The sequence below is a fragment of the Argiope bruennichi genome, chromosome 5 (assembly GCF_947563725.1).
Source record: "Argiope bruennichi chromosome 5, qqArgBrue1.1, whole genome shotgun sequence".
Lineage (NCBI taxonomy): Eukaryota > Metazoa > Arthropoda > Arachnida > Araneae > Araneidae > Argiope > Argiope bruennichi.
Genome location: NC_079155.1, coordinates 124,070,857 through 124,098,264, shown reverse-complemented (window position 1 = coordinate 124,098,264; position 27,408 = coordinate 124,070,857). Strand labels below are relative to the sequence as shown.

Below are 27,408 nucleotides of genomic sequence, written 5' to 3'. Positions count from 1 at the left end.
TTTTCATTTTTTATTTTTAACTGGTGGCTCGTGCGCTTCTGTCCGGCGCATGAGAGGGCGGATCATACAAACTTAGGCCACTCCCTCCAGTATATGAGATATGGCAATTGTAAACAGAGCGTCATACCTACAGAAAGCGGCGAAGTCAAATGTTGTGTGAGCTGAGCGGCTAATTTTCGCGTTTCGTTAGTTTGTCACAAGTAAGTACTATGCAGTTTCATTGTAGAATTGCTAAAAGCTTGCTCGCTTTTGTTATTTCGGAAGTTTTAGGATCTTTTCATATATTAGAAGAACAGTCTGTATTCAAAAAATTTTCTTAAAGAAGAATTAAAAGTTTAGAATATTTCAAATGGAATTCGAATTTTCTTCATTCTTAAAAATCCAAATGGAAAACGGAAAACTGCGGGGCTCAATCAGAAACTTGTAATTTTAATTCTTTTATTTATGTGGCTTCCTTTTTTATTATTGGATAAAGATAATTCTAAATGCTTTTCAAATATAAGGACCAAGACAATTATATATTATATATTTCATTTTTTGTTCTTGAAAAAACTAAAATGAAAATCAAAAATCTGATTTGAAAAATTTTAGAATTTGAGTATTTAGTGTATTTTCATAAATAGGAATAAAATATCATTTTCGTTTCAATCAATTGATTTTAAGAGAATATTAATTCATTTGAAATTCAAATTAAATGTGTTTATTGTCGCGGCATTGATTTTTTTTTTTTTTTTTTGCATCTTTATATAATACAGTAAGGCATATTTGAAATGGAATCGAGCGCTTTTACAAGGCATGAATTTTTAGATTTCTAAAGATATTTATTTTTATGTTATTATGATAAATGTATATTTGTGTGTTTAAAGAAGAGATAGAGATGTGCATTTTGTTTTCATGTTTTCATTTGTTTCTTTGAGTCATGAAAATTTCTACGTAAAATGTCTTTTTCCTGCTTAAGTTATTTTTGGAAACTCTTTTATTCATTATATTTAGAAAACTTGGAAATAATAGTTTCTTTTTATATTTTTGTTTTTAAAAATGAACTGTTTTACTTTTGGAAGCAAGTAATTAAAGCAGGCAAATGCTACAATTTTCTGTGAATTTGGAGGAATTTACATGCTTTTCTATATATTTTGGCAAAGATTGTCTTAAACGAATTAGTATTATTAAATCAATATTTTTAAAATTAAATTTTGATTCTATTCTAAATGTTAGTTTTTATCTATTTCTTTAACGGCTCACAATTTCCATTTGATTAAGATCCAAAACTTAAAACAGTTATTTTAAAAGAAAATGTAATTTTAAAAAGTTCTAATCTTAAAATAGATATAAAATTATTGCAGATACTGTAATAAAATATAATACGCTAATATAAATCCATGTCCAGTATTCTAAATGAAAATGATTACCTAATTCTTGTTAACATATTTTTTCTGACATCAGTTTTGATCCTGGAGGAAATGCAGCAATGTGGCAGAAGTCATTGTAATTGATATTCTGTCAAAGTCATTCATCATTGGTATTCTGCTTCCATAATTTCTGTATAAATTATGAAAGATTATTATACGTGCCCCTTTAAAGTATTACTTAACACTTTAGACATAATATAACATCATCATTGATAATTTAACATTTTATTTTAATTTTATTCTGTTGAATTTATACTCGAAATCATTGAAAGTTGTGTTGACATTTAGCAAGATAATTGCATGCAGTATTTCAAATATTGCAGAAAGCAAATAATAATTTTGCAGAGAACCAAATCATTTAAGAAAAATTTCATTCATGGTATATTCTATTATATTAAATCATATTAATTGCGACGGATTCGGAAGATCTTAAATGTAGCAAAATTTATTAAAACGAAAAATCGTTTGATAAAATAAATTTAATAATATGCTGTTCTGAAGATTAAAAAAATGGTTATATTTTTACTATAGTCATGTTTTTTAAAATATTAATTTAAACTTCTTCCATAAAATTCCGCATAACATAAAAATTTATAGTGAACAATTTCTATTTGATTTCGCGAAAAATTAAGCTAATAATATAACGAATAACTGATATGCTATTACGCGTTATATCACTTGTATGATGATAAATGTTGCAATTCAAGTAGATGTTATCATACAAGTTTTCATGATTTCATATTCCCCACCCTTATCAAGATATTGTAATTATTTGCAATTGCCAGACTATATATATCGTTACGGTTATATCGAAATGCTGTACGTCGAACACACAAAATAAAATGAAATATGATGCAATATATGGAAATACTCGCAATATATGATATTTTGTTATATTACATAGAACGTTTTGAGACCCGATGTAAAATATCTTGCATCAATAAGTTTTTTGGTCAATTTGGAAAGAAAATTTTGATATAACAGCATCGGTATATATTTTAATATGCGTAAATGAACATAATAATGATGATGTATGTCATTTATGTCTGAATTATAAATGCAGCAAGTATATCAGTTCACTTTAATTTCCTTTAATTTTGTATAGCTTATGATATCTTTATAAAGTTTAAAATAAATGGTTTTGAAGTTATTGTTTAGTGTAGCACATAATGCGCATTGCATATTGCAGTTTAATCAAAATAAGATGTGTTCTGCAGACTGCAGGTAAGTTCAAAGTGGACGTAAGCAGAATATAGCGGTTAAGCCCAAGCTGGTCGTTGAAAGTTTCTTATTTCAACATTATCGTGTGATAAAGCAATTTATTTGATTTTGATTAACTGTAGAAAATTAATTTCGTATTATTCTTGTCAAATTTGTATAATAATCATATTTAAGAAAAATCGCATTTAAGAAAAAATCTTTCATTTATAGTGTTACAATGTTTATGTAAATAATCTGTATTCTTACAGTTTTATGTTTAATATAGTCAGTCCTTATAAAATTTTTAAATACAAAATTAAAAAAACATGTGAAATTTAAGATATAAGAGTTTGTGCATCCGAAACATATACTACAAAAGGAGTAGAAATAACGTTGGGAATAAATTTGCAATTGAATAAAAAAAAAAAAAAAATAGCAAATAACTTATTATATAATATAGTCAAGTTCAGTTAAAAAATTAAACTTGTTAAATATCTGTGATCTGTAAGATCATAGATAGTTAGATATCTGTGATATGTTAGGGATCAATTAGATTTCCCCCATGAATTTAATATTAATTCATTTTCAAAAATTAATTACTATAACTTTAACTGTCTGTTATCGATCTGGTCGTGTGAATATTATCACTATTTCCACAGCAAATTGTCTGTACTTTCTCTTTCCAAATGAAGGGAAATCCCATCTTGAAAGCGTTACCAACTGTCTCTTAACTTTTTGTTGAGAAACGGTCGCTTAGAATCCTGTCATAATGGCACAGTGATAGCTTCAAAATTCAAACTGTTTTAAAATTTCAGTAAAATTACTAAGAAGTAAATAAGAGACGTGATTAAAAATATTCTTCTAATTATTTAAAATTGTTTCATAATATCATTCCATAAATTACCGTAAATATTCTCCTAATTATTGCAATTTAAGTAATATCATATCTTCAATAATATTTAGGGAAAAAATGCAGATTTTACAGATTAGCCTTAAAGGAAAGGGAATTAGTTTAAAGAACCTTGACAAAATGAATTTATAAATTCTCATATATTTTCAGTGAATAATTTAGGTGCTTTTAAAAATTCATAACGTTTTTTACGTATATTTTATATTTAAAATGCAAAAATTTTTAATTGAATATTGGTTTTTGAAGAGAAAAAAGAACGAAAATCATTTTATGTTTGAATTCTTCGGGAGAATTTATAATTTTTTTTTTCTTAATCGCTAGCTATCTATCCCAAAATTTAAATTGCTATGTCTTCTAAAATATTCATAGATTGAAAAAAACTGTTAGTTAAACAGTTTAAATTTGTTTTTTAAACATGAGGCGTATCCCAGAATACTTGCAGGCAAAAATTAATTCCTAAGATAACTTACATAACTTCATCTTCATCATCTTGCATAACTTCATCTGCAATGATGGTCGTATTGTTTCAATTATACAATTGTAACGGTTGATATATGGTTACAATTGAACACATTAGAGGTTTCTATTTGCATAAAAGATTCTTCTCAAAATTATTGTCTATAATTGAATTTGTTTCTTATTTTCTTGATTAGTTTCTACTTCCTCAAAGTCATGAGTAAAAGAAAAGAGAAACTACCTATTTTGACACTTAAATTCATGTTGAATATTGTTTGAGTTGGTTGTGGTTTTAAGAATTATCCCGGTGCAGAGCTCACACTTATAAGAAATTTATGACTTTAAAATTTCATTGTGAAAATTTAAAGAATGAATTACCGATGGTTTTATTTTTATCATTAGGTATGAGAACTTCATATATTACAAATTATTATTTTCATTACTTTGTTATCGATTAAAATAAAATACTTAACTTTTGTTAGCTACATTTCTTAGCTATTTTAATAAAAATAACAAATTGAAAAACATGTATAATTTGCTGTTTATTACTATACAATTACTAATACATTTTTAAGAAGAAAAAATTTTGATAAGAGCTGTAATGGCATATGGTTAAACAGGGAAAGAAATTTCATGCATTATTATTTTGCCACATATAATTTTGATTTTGTTTTGTGTTTTACATTAGATATATATTTCCATAATGATATTTTTTATTTTTCCCGATTTCATTTACATATTTGTAACAAAATTAAAAAAAAATAATTTAATGTACTTCAATATCAGATTCCTGTTTATTTATTTTTCTCCTTAAAGACAAAAAAAATCACAAATTCTTTTGATTGAAATTTGTGAAGTATAGATGTAACTATAATAGTAAGAATATCAAGACGCAGTAATGTCATTTTATCAATAACCTAAATATTTTCAATTGGAAATTTTATATTGAAAAAGGATTTCTTTAAATATATGAATAAATTTCGTTTTGAAGTCATTAATCTATTAATTCTTTTCTGCTGCTATTAAATTTTGTACATTTTTTTAAATTTAAATAAATCAATAATTTTCAAAACGAAGCAACTAAGGTACAGAAATTTGTTAAGTATCATCAACGAAACGACTATTCTTTTCTAGTTTGCTAAACTCTAAGAACAGAGACAATAAAAATCCCTTTCATGACCATAAATTCCCTATTTTTGTTCGTCCATAGACCTCCTGAGACGGCGGCCTTTTTGAAGTTTTGTCGCCAGAAAGCGGATTTTGTCTGAATATCATGAATTGTAGCCAGAAATCACAAGCACTTTGTTAATAGTCCTTCAAAGCCTTAATCGCCTTATTAGAAGCATAAGTAGTTTTCCCGTGATTCTCAGCCTCAGCATTGTTTCCTGTTTTCCTACTTCTTTCATCTGTGTCTGCATTGTCTTCACGGTCAAAGACCTTAACTGTGAGAAAATAGAATTCCAACTTTGAGAAAACTATATTCTTATATAATTATATTGTTTCTCCGAAACAATTAAGGAGACGACTTGTCTATTTCATATAAACTTACATCATAGATGTAATTCATAGATGTCATAGATGTAACTTCATACACACATCATAGATGTAACTTCATACTTACATCATAGATGTAATTATTCGGACAATTTGTGTGGAATATACATATTTTGAGCATTACTTATGATTAGTTTATTTTTTATGTCAAAATCTTCATAAAATAATAATAAAATCGTCAAGATACAAGATAATAACAAGATCTTCATAAATGATATAATTTCATTCTACGAATGCTAGGCGCATCGGTACTTATTTCAAAAATAAATTTAAAAAAATTGCTGCTTTAAATATTCTTATATTCTTAAATATAATAAAGAAATGCTGTAAAATTTTGTTAGATATGAAGTAATTTTGTATGCTTTAATGTTTTCCGTTGTTTCAACATTATTTTTTATGGAATCATAGTGAACAAATATTGATGAATTTACCTCTAAATTATTTTATGAAGGACATCATAAAGAAATGAAAATGACGCTTGAAATAATGTCTCAATTATCCCTCGAAATCTCATATTAGAGTTTTAGTAATGGAATTCTAGCTAATTAAAAATAATTATGGAATGTAAATGTGTTGTTATCAAAATCGTCGTATATTTAGTACCTTTTGCATTTATAACGTATCCATTTCTATTTCTGAAAATGTGTTAAATAATTGACGATTTTTTTCCCTTATAATAAAAAGAAATATCTTCTCTATTTCAGGTTTCTTAAGGACTTAGCTTACCGGCTGCATTTCATATATTGACATTTTGCAGACTTGAGGGTAGTTTTATTTTCCAAAGTGAATTAATTACCTGATAGTTAGACCATTTGAAATCGTTATCGCCATCTGTTGCAACATGATTTTTTTGAGTTTAACGTGTTTCTGTTTGATGTTGACGACTAGTTGGTCGACTACATCCAACGGAGCCCCTGAAAATTCTTTACCAGAAGCCCTTCGACAATCTCCATCATCACTGGTGAGAATCCTGAACATATCATCTGCAGCTGACTTGCAAGTGGAAGCTCTTGTTAATGCTTCATATACACTGTCCAACACCAGTTTGGCTGATATAGAAAGTGATAACTTGACCCACGCTTTGCAGCTCCAATACAGAAAGAGGTAAAATAAAGTTTATAAATTTAGTTTATTCTTCTTATTATATGTGCTTTTTTTTACTTCTATGTTCTCGAAATATAGAGAAAATTGTAAATGTCAAAACATTCGAACTGGAGATGTTGGAGATTTTCATACCCCCTTGAATTCCAAAACTCCATTTTTGGAAAATGTCTGTCTGTCTGTGAAGAAGATAACTGAAAAACCGCTTTAAGCTAGACAGATGAAATTCTATGTATGGTGAAATTTATATATTTTAACAAACTTACAAATTTTAGTCGAATTTGGAGTAAAACTGACCCGGAAGAAGTCTGTCTGTCTGGCTCTTCAAATACAATTTTACTTGGTAACTACAAAACGGGAAGGGCTGCATGAATAAAATTCGATACACAGATTTGCCTTCTATATTATAGAGGCCTATCAAATTCTGAGTCAAATCTAACAAGGGGTTGAATGTCTGTCTGTCAGTACATGCGATTGAGAAGAATGTAAATGCAATAACTTAAAAAAGAAAAGACAAATACATCAAAATGATATAGGGTTTTGTGACTGCAATTCTGGTTCTATGTCAAATTTTATTTTCAATCGGTTGGGAAAAAATGCGTCTAAAAAAAAAATTCGTCTTTATTAGAGAGTATACAAGAAAGTTTTTGTTGTGTGTGTGGGGGGGGGATACTCTCGCTAGTTTCTTTCTTTATTTTCTGCCAGTTAGAACTCCGAAAAACGTTCATAACACTCATTGCTCTTTTATATTTATTTATCAATATTACATATTTAATGCTGTATATTGCTTTAATAAATATTTTTAATATTTATTTATCAATGCTATATATTGCTTTAATAAATATTTTTAGTATTTATTATCAATGCTATATATTTCATAACGTACAGAATACAGATTTAAATATTTGTATAAATAAAATTCGAGCCATTTTCTTTATTTTGTTAATTTATGGAAAATTAATATACGTAAATATAAAATGAAAACTAGATTTCTGATAATCATTATTTTTTGCCATTATTATTTGAAATGGCGAATTTAGTATTAAACTAAATATAGAAATTGATCATCATTGAACTTAAGTAGAAAAATCAATATTAATTATTTATTCCACAATAAAAAATAATCAAAAACTGAAAAATCTTATATCTTTATGGAAGACAATAGAAAATATAGAGTAAATAAAAATCAATAAAAATAGTAACCACTGAAAAATGTTGTCATATTTATTTTAAATATAAAATTATCTTCTTTTCGAATTAAAATATTTTTGCATTATATATTTAATATAAGGAAAAACCGTTAAAATTATGCGAATTTATATAACTACTATTGTTTGAAAACTTTATTTTTAAAATGAAATATTTAGAAAACAAGCATCAAAATTCTTTCTGTCTTCTTAATTTCGTAACATAATACTTAATGATAATAAAGATAAGATTTTAAAATCTGATGATATGCATGGATGTAAAACAGAATTCCATTACAGTTCAAAGAATTGTTTTAAAATCTTAATTAAAAATTATTGGTTTAATTTATTTCGAATATAAGGAAATTAATAGATAATATGAAAGAAGAAATATGAAGGAAGAATATGTTTTGAAGTTGGATATTAATTTAATTCTTTATACTTTTTTGGGGGAAAAAATCATACGCTCTAACATTACATATTAATATGCTAATATTTTCTCATATATTTATATAATATCAAATAAATGATTCATAATAAATGTAAGATCTAATAATTCATTGGAATTAGGTCATATTATTACGCGGAAGAAGTTATATAAATAGTAACTATTTTAATAAATTTGTCACTATTTTTGCAATATATTACATATGGAGGAAAAAAAAATTATTTAAAAAAATAACAGGTGTTATGAGTTCGTGTTGGATCAATTTTTATGACAAGGAGTATTTTTATATCTAGATAAATTACATTCACGTGTAGGTTCCTAATTTCATTATTGAGTACAATTCGTAAAAATGTTCCCTAGCATTGTCAATTCTGGCTTCGAAAACTACAAAACTCGTCAATAAAAAGCAACTATCAAAGAGCACTGACCTAATTAGGATAGAGAAACTTCAGAATTTTAAAAATGGTCATTCACGTAATAAATGGCTCGGCGTGTATTCTGTCACTCACCGATTGATCGCACCTCCCATGATTTGGTCGCAAATCAGGTAGGTGAGACAAACCTGCTGCTACTATTAACCTTGGCATCCCTCCAGAAGGCCCGAGTGTTACAGTCTGGCTCTGCGAACACGTGTTTTTCGGCGGGCCAGACGTTTTGTGAGAGCGATGAGGACGTCTCCGCCCTTTCATCTTATTTTTACAACCACTTCTCTTGTTGTGTCTGGCTCGTCTCCTCCGCCTTACGCAGCACTTCTTTTTTTTTTCTTTCACCCCCTCTTTACTCGCCGCGCGCGACACTTTCCTCTTCCAGGTACTTTTCTTTTTTGTTTATTACTATTTTTCTTCGACGTCGTTGCATTTCCTTTTTTTTCTTTGTTTTGTTAGCAAAAGTCTTCCATATACATGCGCTTCGAGAGACATTTGCTAATCCGTCACCTCAAAGGAAGGCTTTGAACGATAAATATCCACGGGCAGCGTAAACACATCTTTCTCGGTTTGGGACACATGTTCAACAGAATGAAACAATGATATACAGTAGAAAATATCTCAGACAATTTTTTGCAGTGTTTACTTCATCCTCCTTTCGCGACCTCTTTCAAACATTTTTTTTTTTGTGTGTGTGTGTCATTTTGTTCTTCTTTTTAATGGGTTTAATATTTTCAGTTACCTTTTGGGTAAGAAAAATAATGTCTGCTCCATTTATAAGAACAGCAAATACCCAAATACCTTGATGTAAAAGAACTTTTCATCATATTTCCCTCATTAGAAAATACATTTACCTTAGTTACCAAGAGCTGATGTCAAATGATTTTCATTTTGAAATTTGTCCATTTTCTTATCAAAATTAATATTTCGTATATTCAATACCCGCCTTCTATTATAATGAAAAATGGAAACGATGAATCCACTTATTTATACCAAACTCGATACAAGTCTGGATGTAATTTTAATAAGCAGTGAAATACTGTTTAACTTTTTGACATTATATAAAGTATTTTGACCTCAATAATTTTTTAAGTCAACTAATTTCTCAGGACTGAAATCATGTTTTAAATTAGAGTTTACTGAGAGGGCTGTGTAAAAAAAAGAAAAAAAAAGTTTTAGCTAAACTTTTTTTTTAAATCTTAAAAAAATATATTTAAAAAAAAATTAAGCATAAACAATCACATATTCATGTAATTATTCAAGTTATAAACTCTGTAAGTGCCCCTGAAAAAAGTAGTTTGTAAAAATAGTAAAATTGATTACCCATTCTTATCACTAATTCACACTGATCAAAATAGCTGATGCAAATGATAGTTGAATAACAAAGCAGTCATATTTAATTTAAAATCCTTTTGCTTTAAATGAGGCTTTAGGCCCCCTATCTACACTTCAAATACATTTCTGCTAAAACAGCATCACAATAAATTCTCTCCTAAAAAAATTCAACTTTCGGCATGCAAATTATTTATCAGCAAATCTCCAGTGGCTTCAATTCCACATTATTTAAAATGGACATCCGCATCAATTGGATACTTAATTAATAAAGATAAAAAATTTGTATTGAATACTTTCAACTATCTTAATACTAACTAACATCAGTCCTGTTGTCACGTTGCTCGAGTTCCTTAATGTCAATTCAAAACCTGTGAATGTTTGATATAGAATTTGAATTCCAAAACATCTCTGTATCTGAGATTAGTATCTTATTCAAAGAATATATGCAGAATTATTTTCTGAATCATTTCATTATCTCAGCCGATGTGTCTAAAAGTCATCTAAACTTTTTCACTTGCATGTTTATCGTCTTTTCAATAATACCCTTTCAGAATTTAAACCCTTAATTACATTTTTATTGAAGAATCCTTGGCTATTACCAAAGCTTTAGACGTCCACCTTATTTCTGAGAAAGACATTATAATTCTTCCTCACAGTTTCATAGCTATCTCAAATCCTTCTCCAAAAATTATCCATCTGATTATATCTGAAGTCCATATTCTAATAAGACTAAATCAGAAAATTTCTTTTATGGGGATTCCAGATCATTGAAAAATCGTCTGAAATGGACTGGTGAATCAATTTGCAAAATAAACACAGAAAACAGTCCCTCTGCAGAATGGATTTCTCCCGATGATATTATTTCGCACCTTAAAAATACTTCACAGCAAACAGCTTCAAATAACATCCAAAGTAATGCTTCCATTTCTTCTGAGACATCCGAAACATCCTAAGCATTAATACTGTTTGTTACACTGTAGACAAGAAATGGAGAAGATGCCTTTGTCGCAAGGCTTATTTCCAAAATGATAATAATGGCAAGACTTTAGAATCACTTTAACTTATATAATGACTCCCTTTATTGTAAATGACATGACAGACCATTGTTCTGTAAAAACATTTCTTACTATAGAAACTCACATTGGACGAAATTTCTCAACATACAAGATTCAACCTCATTTAAAGTTCTGTTGGTCAAGTTCTCAGACAGTTAATCAAACCTTCATGTTTTCTTGAAACTCTCAACTTATTTTCGAACTGTGATTGCCTTGGGAAATGGAGGAGGACGGTCTTAGTTCACTTTCCCCATGTACTCATCGTTTCAAATTAAAGAAACAGTCTTATCATTATATACTGTGGAGCCTCATTTAACAAATATAATTCATTCCCGAATTCGTAATACGAAACACTTGTTGAGTGCACCAATTTTTTTCCTCCCTATAAGAATCCAAATCCTTGTAAAATTAGACAATGCGTCACATTCCCGAAAACAATTCTCTACCAAATTTATAATAAGGTAATTTATAATGCATGCTGTTTTTATTAGAAAATTGATTAAAAGTATTTGTATTTAGATGCGCTACGAAATTTGGAGAAAATGAGATACAGCATTGCCCTTAAATGGATTTGAAGTACTCTTAGCTATACTGCCTTATCAGGGTGTTGCTTCTGTTGTAATAATTTCCCATGCTTTTAGTTTCTCCCTCATTTTACTACAAGATTATTGCGTTGTTGCTTATATTACATCTTCAACTCCCGACAAATTCTACTCCATGGCTTTTTGTTGGGACACAGAATGAAGCTCCTTCAGCTTTTCGGTAGTACTGGCTATGTTCTTCCACTAGCTTATCGATATCGTTGTTATGCATCGATAGCAGCGATATCAATGAATAGCATTTCATCGATTTTAGACCCAACAAGCACAAGCTTTTCAGAGTTCGCGTTTGACAACAGTATCAGGCCAAAACTATTTCCATACAAATATAAAGGCTTTCTTCCAACAAGCGCCGAATACACACCGATACAGGAAAATACAGCGTAATGACTCCTCATCATTCGTGTTGAGAAACATCGTTTGTTAAGCTAGCCATTTTTAATTTTTTTTACTTTAAATCCATACTTCTGTAGGTCAAATTATATCAAAACAAATAACTATCTGATGTTCATTTTTTATTTGCAAATTGTTAATTAAAAAATATTTTTATAAACAATATAATATTGGAAAATCATGAAAGAATTGCTCAATTTATTTCTACAACACACAATCAAGTTAAAAATGAGAAATTTGTCGTTTTTATATATTCAATGTTTCAGAAATGTAGCTGTAGAATATTGAAAAACAATAATGAAATTTTGATGCTTTCAATGAATATTCTAGTACTTATAGATATAAAAATTAGAAATGTTTTTTTTTCGTTAACAATTCACAAATAGTTTAGTTAAAATTGTTTACATTGGGTATTTAAGAATTTAGAAGCTTTCAAGAATTAAGAATCCTACAGATTATATTATTAGTATTATAACTGTTAAGAAGTTGAGATGTAGGAAATATTTGCTTTAATTAGACAACTGTTTAGTTGAATGTATTATTTTAAAAATCGAGCAGTGTGACTTAATTTTAAAAATCACTAGTCCTTAAAACTTCTGTTCAAATTAAGGATTTTTTTTAAGTTTTTCTTTTACACATATAAATGTACGAAATTTGAAATATAATAACTATATTCTGAAACAGGAGACTAATAATTCATTTAGTCTCCGTTTCAGAACATTGGATACATATTTTTACATTAATGAAGCTCAATATTTCGATGTACACACTGACTTTTTTAGTATTTACTACTTTCATTCATTAACATTTTATTAGAAGTTGTTTTTAATGTGAGAAGCCCCATCAGTATGAAGTCTGAAAACTCTGTTATTAATTAATAGAAATAAAGTAAAACTGATCTGAAATTCTATAAGAACACGAAACAAGATTGATTAGTTCTAGACAGAAAGTGAAAAGTTTTTTTTTTAGATAAAAATAACCTTCAGGAGCTTTCATTTATGACATACATGGTAAATTAGCTTCACTTGCTTGCCGAAATATGTTATGTGGAGGCTATGACACTCCCTTGGAATGTTAGTGAAAATTCCCAGCTGCAGTCTAAATTTAGAGGACCAACATTGATTGCATCAAGAATTGCCGGTAGACCTTGTCATCTGGAATCAACCAGCAGTTTTTTTATGACTGTGACTTTAATCAATATCATTGAGGTTCTTGTGCTTTGCAAACCTTTTCCAGAAATGCAGCTGCTGCATACCTCCTGTTACTTCTGCGAAAGTCGTCTCTTACGTCGTTGGTGTCCTCAGAAGCCAAGAAAATTCGCAGAACTGATCTTGGAAAGAAAGGCAAGTCTAGCAGCTAAAAACACACCGCAAAACAACAGCGACGGATCCATGCTTTTTTTATATTTTTTTTTTTCATCCCCGGAGAGCATTTTTTTCGTCCCTTTCCGGTGACTTGATGAGAACGCATTCGAAAGCCCATAAAAGAAAAACTCCTCTTGAAAAGAAACCACGGCCATTTGGCACGAACCTTAGACTGTTTTTTGCGTGTTTTCGACAAGATCTGCTCGGCAAGGATAGATCTCTTTTCTGACGAACTGTTGCATCAGACACACCATTCGATGGGAACACTGAAGTGAAAGAGAGAAGCAAGACCCTTTTTATCTTTTTTAATTACTCCGAAATGGAGCGCGGTAGAGAACATTGTCAACACTAACCCCGCCAAAAGAAGAGGAGAGCAAAACAAAAGGTTCAAATATCATTTCCGTAAGTTTTCCGGATAAAAATTTTTTAACTCTCGCGGCTAGACGCGTGGAGTGGATTCGGCGGTTATTTTTAGACATCAAAGCGCATGCCGTCAATTCGTCTGAATGATACTCGCGGCACATTTTTATATAATGTTAGTACAGACTTCTTACAAAATGCACGAGATGTTGTTATCGCTGAAAGACATCTGGAAGTGATGTCGGAGCTGCTTTGGATATGAAGGGTGTATTAATCACTCTACAAAATCTTACCCAAATCTTACCTAATCTTACTTGTGGAGTTAATTATTTTATACTTATTTGAAGGTCACTCTTCATCAGAAATGTTTTAAAATGTTTTTTTTTTTAATTCAAGAGCACTGTTAGTAAGGCGAGATCAGCATCTTAATAAGAATCCATTAAAGAACTTACTCTGTGCAATTATTATTTGTATAAATGTTATGGTCAGTGTGAATAATTGGTTATTATTAATACTAAGATGTAATTATTAATAATAACCATAACTAAGCCTGTTAGTATTACTAATTACCAGTCATTATTAATAATGACCAAACCGGTTAGTATTAATTATAACCAAGCCTGTTAGTATTAATAATGACCAGTTAGTATTAATAATTATCTGTCATTATTAATAATAACCAAACTGGTTAGTATTAATAATGACCGGTCATTATTAATAATAGCCAAACCAGTTAGCCTTAATAATGACTACATCATTTACATTTACAATTCTACATATAACAATTACATCATTTACAATTCTATAAGCTTCTTTTGATTATTTATGAATAATGAAATATTCATCTTTACATGCAATCGCTTCACAGCTCTCCTTCAGTGCATAATCTATAACTAAACTTAATTATATCAGCAGTTCCAGATTAGGTCTATGATATGAATTTTCACTATCACTATTTTCAAACTGAATTTTCTTTTCGGTTCTATGCATTTGCTTCTTCTTTTAAAACATCGACAGCCGATTCGGCCATATTTTTCTTAAATCCATTTCGAAAAAAAAGTCTGCATAACAACCAAACATCACATTCTATTTTAGAGATCGTTTAAAACTTAGTAAATAAAAATATTTATCTTTCGGTTGGTGTTTTCACTTAACACAATCGCACTATTCTTTTACAAGGTGCATCTTTTCATGAGAGTTTAATAACTCGACGAAAGAGTAAACACTGATAGGGTTAAGTGGATGATAAACAGGAAAATGATGCACTTAAAAAAACCAATCTATTCAAAGTATCAATAAATGAACTGTTGAAAATTTCAAGTAGTTTCTCATTCAAATGATATCTGTCATAGCAGGAACTCTTATGATAAGAAACTTATCTATGAGAAGCAAGCGTAAACATATTATTCAGGAGCTACGTGAAGTTACGGGAGTTAGTATTCTGTTAGGTATTTTAATAGCACTGAAATTTTCTTTTTAGGAAAAGACAAGAAAGATTGACTGTCATCAGAAATCAGATTCTTTCCAGTCTCCACATGAACCGCGAGCCAAATATTTCAGCTCCCTCGACAATATTTTCAGAAGATGAGCAGATGAGGATTTCGATGTTTATGGAGAGGCTTCAATATCACAACTCCCAAGCAGACAGTTTACCAGCAGGAAACGTCCATTTCAACACTATACAGTGGTTGCAAAGCTTTTATCCTTCTTGTAAGTTAAAAACTTTCTTCTTGGATTTTAAAAATATAAATTTTTTTCCATAAACGATTACCCAATCGTTGATCATTGTTAATTCTAAATTGTCCATAATGACAGAGAATAAGCACATTTTAGGCTTTTGCTTACACTTTTGATGTTTTCAGGTTTTTATTTGTATTGTTAAGATATAGCTAAACTGTAAAAAAAAAAAAAAATACAGAATGTGCGAAATGCAGTCTTAAATTCAAGAAGGGATATAATTAGTTATTTAATCAATTCATTGCAATGAATATAACTGAGGGAATGAAATCAGCACTAAGGTAGATAACTTCATTAAAAAGTCGATTTTTTTTTCAAAAATATGAAATTTTTTTATTTAATATTATTAATGTTTTGACAGTTTTGTTTATAAAATCGTTTTAGTCCATCTTTTGTACATTTTTTGCAAAGTTACGCTGATTTTTAATTTGCATTTATATATATGTTTGGATGCTATTTTATATCTTTAAAAGGCATTTTCTTAAATGCTAATATCTGGTAAAATTTTCTTATGAAAAGTCTCATAAATCAAACTCTAATGAGTATTTTTTGTTCAGATTTGGAATAACTCCTCAATATATTCTGCAGTTCCTGAACTAGAGACTAAGTAACCTATTCATTTTAGAAATATTCTATAGTTGTTTAAATGCTTCAAAATGCGAATAAAATTGAAAATGTCTCGTTATTTATCAGATGAACCCCAATATTTAAAGAATGGATTGGAATGCCGTTTACTCTTTCTTCAACCCTTTCTAGAGCCGTGGGAAGTATGTTTCCCACCAAATTTATCAATCTTTGTATGAAATTATGTAGGTTGGCATAAGTTCTGACATATTTTTTTAGAAAGACAGAAACTTAGATGCTTCAGTTCTTTATCTCACACAAAATGATATGCCTTGATTTGTACTTAATTATTAATTAACAAAAGTAATTAATTAATCAAATTAAATTTATCTAATAAGCTAAATGAAACCCTTTTCTTATTCTAATTTCAAGCCTCAAAATATTTTAACATAATATGACTAGAAAAAAATGGCTCTTTAAAGGGTAAATTCAAAAACTAGGATATATATTTCTTAAAATATCTACAAACTTTTAAGCAAATCATTCGGTAAACCTCTGAACTAAAATACTTTTGCTTTATACCTCTTATAAACCATAAAAGCCTTTTTTTACCCAATTTAAAAAAAAATCATCATTTTACAGATATTTTGGTTTCATATATTTTTTTTAAATTATAGTTTTAACTAAAATGCAATTATTTTAGAGTGAGTTTTAAAAAAATCATTCCATATTAGTCACATATCTCAAGATACTTTTTTTGTACAATTTCAATAGATAATATGAAAATATTTTTCGGTTAAATTAGTTAAGGTATTGCAAGGATTAATAAATTCTAGAGTTTGATGAATCAAATCTTTAATTTTTGCAGGTTCCGTACCCAACAACACAGATAAAGTGTCCTGGGAGCAACCGGGGACATTCAGAATCTTGTACGATGTCCCTTTCAATAAGTACAGCACAAATATAACAATCATGACGGCGAAGTTGAGGCTGTACAAAATAACAGGCAATGTTGATCCCAATTATGTGGGATTTGCTAGCAACAGACCTAGATATAATCTCTTAGAAAGTCTGATGAATGTACGAGCTGCCAATTCTATTAATGTGAATATATATCAATATTCCAAACCCTTGAGAACCAATAAGAGAGGTGAGTTTTCATTTATCTTATTAAGAGATAAATATCAATTAGTTTTTTTAAATTTTATATTCATGTAAAATAATACCGATTCTTAAGGAGATAAGAAATTCTTAAGAATTTCTTAAGGAATTATTTAATTAGTTAAAGAGTTTCAGAAATCTTACTTTGCGAGTACCTATTGTGTTACGAATCTTGATTTATCTTTAAATCTATTTTGAAACTTGAAATAGGAAGGCTTAGAAATTTCTTCCTTTATGTAATTTTTGCACACAAATTGGCATACTGAAATTTGGAGCAAATATTTTAAATTTCTCGTTTTATGAAAATTGATTTAAAATTATCTTTTATTTTACATTTATATTCCATTTAATTGTTAGTTCTAAGATGGAGTTGCTCAAAAATATACAAATGCATTTAATTTATTATTGAAGATCTGTAAATGATATTAAAAAATACTAAAATATGTGCTTGATATCATACTTTGTGCTTTTTTATTCAGTGAAACATAAACTATATTTTAGATCGTCTTCTTTTATATAAAGCTTTAGTTTTGATTGAAATGAATGAGATGCATCAGTCTAAAAATTAAGTTAATAAGGGTGGTCATATTTGGAAAATTTTATGTTGTTAACTTGTTTAAAATAACTTCAATTTCAGATATAAAAGACAATAAGTGTTTCATAGAAAATTGGCTGCATTTAAAATCTTTAAAAAAATTTTTTTTAAAAAATTAACATTTTATTATTATTTAAAATTTTATTTTAAATCTTAAAAATTTTTTAAAAATTTAAAACTAACGAAAATTTGAATTTTTGGATTTAAATATTACATATTTAGTGAGCTCTGTTAACATTCTGCCGATTAAATAACTTACTACTTTCGCTTTTAGAAAAGAAACGGTTGGTCGACTCCAGAACAATTTCGGTCGATTTCAAAGGATGGGTCGAATTTAATGTGATCACCTCTCTCAACTTCTGGTACCGTCATTCCAGCAAGAATTACGGACTGGATGTCGAAGTAGAAGATGCTTTTGGAAACAAGCTCAATCCAAATCTGTATTTTCAGAATATGAATTGTTCTTCTGAAGTCCGTGAGTATTCTGGCCTTTGATAATTATATTTTATTATTTGATATTTATATCGATCGGTTTATCTATATTGTAGCTAGAGAACGCAAGGAACAAGCTGTGGGCATGAGATTTGGTATGACGGCGTTTCTTCAAATTTGGAGATATCTATCGAAGTCTCCTCAGTGGAAAGTCTGTCTATACTTTTCTCTAGTCTTACGAGAACATGATTACTAAAATAACTAGATGGTTGAAATGAAGCGAGTTGATTTGTTAGTAGAATTTTGAAGTGTTTCAAATTTTGAAAGAAAATGGGTGCATCTCTACTTTAAAAAATTGATTTTTCAATTTTAGTCTAATAAAATAAAGGGCATTTTACTGTTTACAGGAGCATATAATTTATATAGGTTCGAAATATCGAAAGGTTATAAATTATCTTTTAACAATGAATCTAACAGGAGCTCTTATGATAGCAAGAAAGAGTTTTTGTCTCTTTCTTGAAACATGTTTTCTTTAAATTTTCGTACGCAGACAACGCATTCTATTTTTCGCATTCGTATGAGATTTTATTTAAGAATATTTATAAAAATTATACTATTTCAAGAAAGAAGTACCTATAATTAAAAAAAAAAAATCATTCTTTTTATATATCCTAAATTTTCTATCAGTTATTAAATTTTACTTGTGAATAAAATTCCTTTTGAATTTCGGAAGGAAGAATAAGACGGTTGACTGTACGGCTTCGACCTTTTCTTTGCTTATGGTTTTCCTCTTATATGCTTAATACATATTTTAAGAATTTATATAATTTGTAAATTTCTAGTTAAATTATTTACTATTGGTTTTGTGAATTTAATGTGTCAAAATATTTTATATCACAGTTGTTTCAACAAGAAAAAAAAAATAAATGTTTTTCGTAAATAGTGATTGTTATAACTTGGGCGTGGATTTTCTAACGACTCGTTTTTTTCAGCAGCGCGAGATCCCCCTTTCCCCAACATCATGGAGATGCACAGAGAGATCGGCAAGAACGAATCCTCCATTTTCGACAATGAAACCTACCCAACTTTGGACCTGAGGACCGCCGAACTGCCCCGGGACCTGGGCGAGTTCGAATCTTTGGAAGAGAGCCTCAAAGAGAGGGTGGTGAGGAAGAGGTCGACGGAAAACACATGCAGAAAAGAGCTCGAATATGTTTCATTTGCAGGTACTACTTAATATCTGATGATTAGTTCTTCAATAGCAGATACAATTGGTCTATACAATGTGATAACAGTAGATAATATTGTAAAAACTTAACAAAAAGTTAATTTTTTATGGAATAGCCCTGTGCTTAAATCTTCAAATTAAGAAAGGAAGCAGAATTTTTAAAAAAAGCTTAATATATTAAAAGGGTATATTTTAGTTATATTAATGTCCCATTTTAAAGCAACACTAAGACTATTTTGGGACGGACGGTAATTTTGAGCTGTGCTCAGATGATGAAGACGGCACTTAAGCCGCCGCCCCACTCTCTAGGTTTCTGCGCCGCACCAGCGGGAGGAGAGGAGGGCGTTTGACGCTGGGCCTGCTTGCACGGGGGTTCTTCTCTGGAACCGGGTCTCGAGCCCTAGGTCCTCAAGTTCCGAAGCCGAGACCTTATCACCAGGCCACTGCGGCCCCATGTTGAAAGGGAAAAATGAAACAAATATTAATTGAAAGGATTATTGTTTCTGCTTAATAAATATGGGAAGAATTTGATTTTTTTTTTTTTTTTTTTTTGAAAAAACTGTTGAATTTTGGTTAGGCCAGAGACTGGAGCAATCTTTAAAAGTTTTGTCATAAGGAGTGCATTTTTTTAATGCCTTTACAGATCTTCTTTTTTTCCATTTAGATGAATCTTCTTTTTAAAATAAAATAAATTCTATGCTTTTTCTAATAAATTGTTTAAGTTCTTGCAAATGCTATACAGTTCAACTTCTTCACTATCACTGATACTATAGGTTAATACTACAAGATTATTCGAATTTTCATTTGTTATTTATCAATCTTAATTTTTGATTAATTTGGATTTCTTCGACTTCCATATCTGGAATTCTTCCTCCAGAATTTTTGCGTAGATTCATTTTTTGTAACTTACACGATTTCAATGGTTTCATTTTCAATATGACAATACTGCTGGCACTGTGTAACGTATCGTATATGAATAAAATTCTACATTTGTACAAATAATATGAAAAACTTAATAATATGAAAGTTACCTGATTCATACAAAAAGGGAATTTCTTTTCATTATTTACTGTACTTTATTTGTTTCAAAAATGAATTTGTTAGGGATATCGGTCAGCTTCCAGTGGTATAGTAAAGGAACATTATGTCCCCGAAAAATGCCGTTATCATCAGAAAAATAAATCGTTATCATCAGAGAAATAAAAGTCATACATATTGTCTTATTGACGGACTCCAAGAACGACATAGGAGAAATATATACTCTATGTTGGCACAAATATACGAAATTCACAGCAAATAGTAGTACTTGAACTACGAATATTGTAGAAATTACTGACGAAATAACTGTTAAAGCATGTAAAAATAATAATTGTAAAATAAGATTTGATTGTGAGTGATCATTGTATAATAAAGAAATTAACTCCTAAGCGAAATCATGCTTCAAACTAATTTTTCTCTTTACTTTACCCTGCTTTTTTAAATAAAAGTCGTGAAATAGCAACTTTCTTATTTTTACTTTTGAAAATAAATATTTAAGAAATTGTCTTAAAAAGATATTGAGAGTTTATGAAAAAAATAAAATGCCAAGATGTTTCTGTTTAATTTATAAAGTATAGTTTTATTAATAGTTTTAATGTAAAAAATAATTTATTAAATGTGAGAAAATAATAACAGATAACTCATACTGAAATATCGATAAGATATGTTGATTGCTGTATTAAACTCTCAATGTTGTCAGCAATTTTGAATATTACTGCTTATTATAAATGATATGACAAATTCAAATAGGAAAATTGTAATTGCGCGTGCCCTTTAAAAATTTGATTTCATCATCTCGTAAAGAAAAAAATTAAAATTTTATTTTGGAAGTAATTTAAATGAATTGATAAAAAAATTACAAAATTTGTTTAATATAATTTAAATATTGTATACAAAGTTTCCATAAAGATTTTCCAAAAATACCTCAAAATAAATTTGGAGTTCTCGGTTTTCCTTCCTTCCCCCAAACTATTGCTTACTTTGTCCTATTTGAAAATACGGTTTTAGTATTGGTTATTTATGAAGATCTAAATAAGCTAACTTCCCTTCAAATTTTTAAATTCAGTTTAGCCTATGTCAAAGAACTAATGGATTTCTTCTTTCCTTAATTCATATTCATAACTAATGTTCTTAAGAATTTCGGTGTAGAAATTTAATTTTAGAGACAATATAATAAGAGCTCCGTTTTGATTTATGATCTTTTGATTCTTTTAGATGTTGGTTTGGACGAGTATATTTTGTGGCCCCAAGGAGTGTTGTGGACATTTTGTGACGGCGGATGTGGTCCAAAAGTGAACACGCCCCAAAACAGAGAATACTTTTTTTCATCTTGGTTCACACGTCTTTTCAAACTAAAGAGGAAAGCACCGGTAAGGGCGTCATTTTCCTTCAACATGAAAATTCATTTCAATGTAGTAAAATTTCAAGTATGATTTCTTTTTTTTTGTGGTGCAATACGTTTGTCTTATTCTGAAGAATTTTTCTGTTGGAAGCAATCTAAAACCATGAGTCTCAACCAAGAATCATAGTAGAAATATTACGTCACATGCACTTGTGTATAAATCATCGATTGGCCCTTTTTGTGCATTCACGAATTGCAAACAGAATAGCATCAAAATATAAAATTTTTGATTGAAGAGTAGTCTGATGTAGAAAATAGAAATCCTTCTATATCATAATAAATAAAATTAGAATTCATAACAATGTTTCTTAATCGAGTGTTATTTACTAATCTCATATAAATTTTAACTATCCAGTTTTATCCATTTTTTTATAAACGAATTTCTTCAAATAGTAATTCATTTAGCTGCTACCAACTTTTAAATGATGCCATGTTTTTAGAGTTTCATTTTGATTTCAAAGCAGAATTTTTCGAAACTGATGATTCTATTTGAAAATTGAAGTGGAATAAATTTAAAAACGATAATTTTTAAAAGTACTTTTCGATGAATGTATTAAAAAGTAATCTTTAATTGAAATAACCCATTAGTATTGAACTTTCATTATCCGGTTTCGGCCGGTGAAAAGATTAGGGTAGTTAGTGAATCAAATCGCGTTTTGTAACAATCCATAGCAGTATATGGAGTATATAATAACGAACTGTATTGTGCAATATTGTGCTAAATATTGTTTTGCCAGTGTTAGCAATGTTTTCCAAGATAAGTGCATAATAATTGCTTTGTACTGTCAATTCTAGGGTTCCGATTGTACAGTTACAAGGCGTGAGTCTTTACCTGTCATTCTGTACGACGGAGAAACCCAACTGTTGGAGACTGTCCTTGAAGATTTCGTTCCTGTGGACTGCGGCTGCAGGGCTTCGTAGCGATTTCAGGCCGGAAATCGCAAACTGTACAGAAGTGTGCTTCACTCGAGTATTCCTGCGTTTTCAATGTATACAACGACTACCTCATCATCAACAAAAGACTATCTGAACTTATTTAAAATCCTTACTTCTGTTTATCGGAGTTTGAGATTTTATATTAATACTGTACATAAGAGAACTGTTTTTCAGAGCTTTCATTTGTAAGCTGCTTTATAAGATTTTACGGGAAAAAAAACTTCCCTGAAAAGAAGGTACCATTTGTTGCCATAAGTACAATGTTTATTGATGTCAACAATTGGTTAGTTTATATGTATAACGTTTATTGGAAACTCATTTGAGTGCCACTGCAATAGCAATAGCGATAGAGTGCAGAGTAGGGATGAAAAGTTTGTTGATATCAATCGTATTGCAATAATTTTAAGTACAAACTTTGTGTATGTAAAAATTGGTGACTACATCAGGGTTACAGTATTTGGAAGCCGAAAGTATGATATTCCAGGTATATTTATGCTTTGTAAGATATTCTTTATTCATTAAGTAGATATCATTTCATGTTGCATATTCTGACATCTGTATTTCGCCATGATTCGTATATTTTAAATGAATGATGTGCATCATCAATAATAATGTAAAAATAACAATTTATCTTCTTTTATGAAACCAGATTCATTTTGCTTTATTTTAAGCTTAAAGATTCATAAACACAATGTCTTTGCTGTATTAAAGTTGTATATAAAATAATACAAGATAAATACAATATTAGATACTATAATACAAGATAAAGATCTGGTAAAAAATATTTCTAACTTTGGGAAGTTCAGTTATTGATTGGAAAAGAGATTAATTATGTGTCGGTTTCCATTGAGTTTTTGTGAATTTATCGCATTGTTTTTATGAATCATTATTACTAATTTTTTTATTGTGTTTTGAGTATTCATATCGCTTCTACGGGTACTGAACATTTTCTCTTTTGATGCGTATAACCCTAGAATACTGGCATTAATTTTATATAAGCTGTCAGTATAAACTTTCATCTGAATTGCTTAATTTTCTGTTACCCGGACGCAAGCGAAAAGTCGCCAAATATTTTAGACTTACGCCGAAAAAATGTTCTAGAGTTAGTTATTTACACAAGTTGGCGCAGGTCTAAATCATTTGGCAACCTTTTGCTTGCACCCGATTAAACAAAAAGCACTGAATTAGCGCTACTAAAATAAACTTTCTAAAGCTGTAGTTTTTTCTTCCGGAATCCTTTTTTTTTCTAAGAATTATTTCATGCTTGCAGTGGTCTAATTGCCGAAAAGTAGTAAAAATATTTTCTAATATGAAATAAATTGAATAGGCGAGAGTGCGAATTATATTTTCTTATAAAATTATAGTTTTCGTGTTTCATGATTGTTTTACAATCTATTAAGCCCGTGAAAGAGTTTAATAACGTTTTTTTTCTTTTTTTTTTCTCCCACCATATGAGATCATATCATTCAATAATGCGATCTTAAAATTCATACATTTCTTAACATTTGTCAATAAATAAAAGATATTTTTTTAATGATATCACATACCTTCTTTTATTAAAGTTTATTTATAATTATTCTAATTACATTTTTAAAAATACATTTTAATTACTTTAATACATTTTAATTAAATTAAGATTGCTAATTTTTTTCTTGACGAAAATAAATTTTAAGGGAAATACCTTTAAGACGGCTGAGTTGGAAAAAAATAATCAACATAAATTACATATTTAAGTTTTAAAGGAATTTTCAGTTTAATGAATATATAAAAAATCAGTATTAAATAAAATAAAATTATGCCTAACTTCAACGATTTTATCATTTCTGATGAAAAGAAAGTGCATAACTGAAATCCTTGAATCATATTTAAAAGTAAATTGAATGAAGCTATTATGTATGACTTTTCACTGAAATACATACACACATTTGTGGAACTTTACAACGCCTATTTTATAATATGAGATATGCATTCGTATTCTAGGGTTAACTTGAATTGTTCATTGATTTAACATTTTCATGCTTTTATTGGTCATCGTGATTGTCAAGTTGCATTGTATATTGGATTCACTTCATTATTATTTGTCATTTTAATGGCGAATAATGACTTTTTAAGGCTTAATTAAATCTTGCAACAATTAGAATTTTAATGCTCAGATTATTCAAAAGCGTTTTCTGAAGGATTGTCAGTTAAAGTAGTAATCAACAGATTAAATCAATAATTCAAGTAATCTTTGATATAAAAGTATTTTAATAATTATATCATTGTTATAAATAATGAGTAGCAGTTACTTCAAATGGAAATTTGTTTAGTATTAGATATTACTGATATAGGAAGTCAAACAATTTTTTTTTAACAATATATCATCATTAATGCAAGTTCAGGCAAGTTTTGTTTTGTCTTTGAGTCATAATAAAATAAATTCATTTATTTATTTTTATATTTATTTTGTTAACATTAATCAAAATCATAGATTTTCACTAACATATGTAATCTAATTCATTAAAAAAACTTCATTTTCTGATCCCCACTTTTAAAAAAATTATTTTAAAGCAAGATTTTATCTTGTTTTCTTTTCAATACATTGCACTGTTTCAAACTTTTTTTGAGTTTTAAAATTCATGTCTTGAAAGATTATTTATCTATAAAATATGATATTAACATAATTTTTAACTCAGACCAAATTTATGTACATGAATGGTTACTTTTTTTTAACATGTTAGTTTGCATTATCATACTTAACATATATAGTTTTTGTAAAAAAAAATTAAAAAATATGAGAATTCTCGAATGTTGTATAATATTCTGCTTTTTTTCTGTACAATGCTTTTGTCTGTTGTTTCCTTCACGTTGTACATGAAGTATTAAATAAATTTTGTTTTTTATTTGCGTTTTCTTTCTTTTTCATCCTTTTATTTTATTTAAGTGTATTTATGTTTATAAACTGGCATGTTATGTGTAATTTGCTTGTTTATGGGAATAAATGGCCAATAAGAAATTTTTTTTCAAATTTTTAGTTGATTTTATATGACTAAATGAATCGAAATGCTAAGATTTTATTTTTACTAAGCAACCTTGGATCATGCTATCGCACAAAAGGCAATTACAGACCATTCTAAAATTCAATAAATTTAATTTTTATTATGCCAGTTTTATTTTCATATAATTTTGCTTTAATTTCAATATATATATATATATATATATATATATATATATATATATATATAATATAATATAAACATAAATGCTAATGTATGTGTCAAAAAAATCGCTTTTATCAATTATAGGATGGCAACAAAGAAATTCCCATGTGCAGATTAAAAACGACCATACAAGATAATCGGCTAATAGCGCCAAGTTGCGACTCTTTTGAAGACGGTATGTCGCAGTATGTTTAACTCTTTTCCTTCAATTTCTTATTATACTAGTTAGTTTGGTGAGTTTTGATAGGTTTGGTTAGAATATTTTGTCCTTGTTGAGAACCTAGTTAAGTTTTAACATAGTTTTTGATGCAATCATTTTCCTTCAATATAATCGTTTGCAAGAAGAAGCAATATTAATATTAATTAGTGCAAGTGCTGTAGTATCTCTCTTGTGACTAAGCAAAAATAAGAGTTAGATTTTTCGATTTTTCAATTTATTATTAAATAATTAATATATTTCAAAACATTATTATTATTAATGTATTTCAAAATATTAAATTTGTTTGGCATGATAATGTCTTGACTCTTTTTGTAAAATGTTTAATGTAAAAGTCCTAAAGGACACACTGAATACAATGGCAGATATATTCTAACCAAATGATGGAAAGACGAAAATGAAGTGGGCCCATAAGAATTTCAGAATACGATATTTCAAATCAGAGTTTTGAATATTGTTAATTTTTTTTAAAAATCTTTAATAATTTTGACTTTTTTCAAAAATTCTGAAAACTGTCATGAAGTACAAAATATCCGAACACGACCTATAAAAATAAAACTTCAGTATTCAAAAATTGAATATACATTTAAATATTAGTTCCTAAATTATAAAATACAAATTATTGAGTAGTTTCTTCATACTTTGCTATAAAAAAATGAAAGACAAAGAAAGTTAGAAAGGACGTTTTGTGTCAATTAATTAAATAGTTATTTTTATTAATTACAAACCATTATTCCTTATATAGAGAAGGTTATTTCATCTTCATTCTAGTTTACCACCTGGAATGAGCGAATTATAATATAAATATCAATGAATGTATGCATTGCCGATAAGAAAATAAATATCATTCTTTCTATCATTCCTAAATAAACAAGACAACTATTTTAAATTTCAAACGATGTTTCCAAAATTATTTCTTCTGCGGCAGCAACGCGTCGGGTACCAGATAGTTAATTATAACTTTCAATGTATTCAATGAAGAAAGAATACTGAATCAACCTGAAGAATAATAAAATTGTTAATCTCATCTCATTGACTTTTGTTATTTATTCATGCTTAGTTTTGTTTGTAAGCTGATGAATCAATCAGTATATCACGTACA

The 27,408-nt window shown here is 28.6% G+C and overlaps 1 protein-coding gene and 1 long non-coding RNA gene across 3 annotated transcripts in view; one reads left to right on the top strand and one right to left on the bottom strand.

The window, feature by feature from the left end:
• LOC129969488 (uncharacterized) overlaps positions 1 to 8,915 on the bottom strand; it is a 38,442-nt gene extending 29,527 nt beyond the window's left edge. The window contains exons 1-2 of the long non-coding RNA XR_008784522.1: positions 8,694 to 8,915; positions 1,410 to 1,539 (exon numbers count right to left, since the gene is read on the bottom strand). This is a non-coding gene — a long non-coding RNA (uncharacterized LOC129969488). The remainder of the gene's footprint in view (positions 1 to 1,409; positions 1,540 to 8,693) is intronic.
• On the top strand, positions 127 to 25,630 carry LOC129969487 (bone morphogenetic protein 7-like). Of its 2 annotated transcripts, none has more exons than XM_056084082.1 (8): positions 127 to 200; positions 6,234 to 6,633; positions 15,277 to 15,506; positions 16,966 to 17,247; positions 18,128 to 18,328; positions 19,281 to 19,511; positions 21,767 to 21,921; positions 22,749 to 25,630. In XM_056084082.1, the coding sequence occupies exons 2-8, from the start codon at positions 6,371 to 6,373 to the stop codon at positions 22,872 to 22,874; spliced, it is 1,488 nt and encodes a 495-aa protein (XP_055940057.1). In that variant the 5' UTR covers positions 127 to 200; positions 6,234 to 6,370; the 3' UTR covers positions 22,875 to 25,630. The 2 variants fall into 2 exon arrangements, with proteins under 2 accessions (XP_055940057.1, XP_055940056.1); XM_056084081.1 differs by having other exon boundaries at positions 19,278 to 19,511; positions 22,749 to 25,628.
• The last annotated feature ends 1,778 nt before the right edge of the window (positions 25,631 to 27,408 follow it).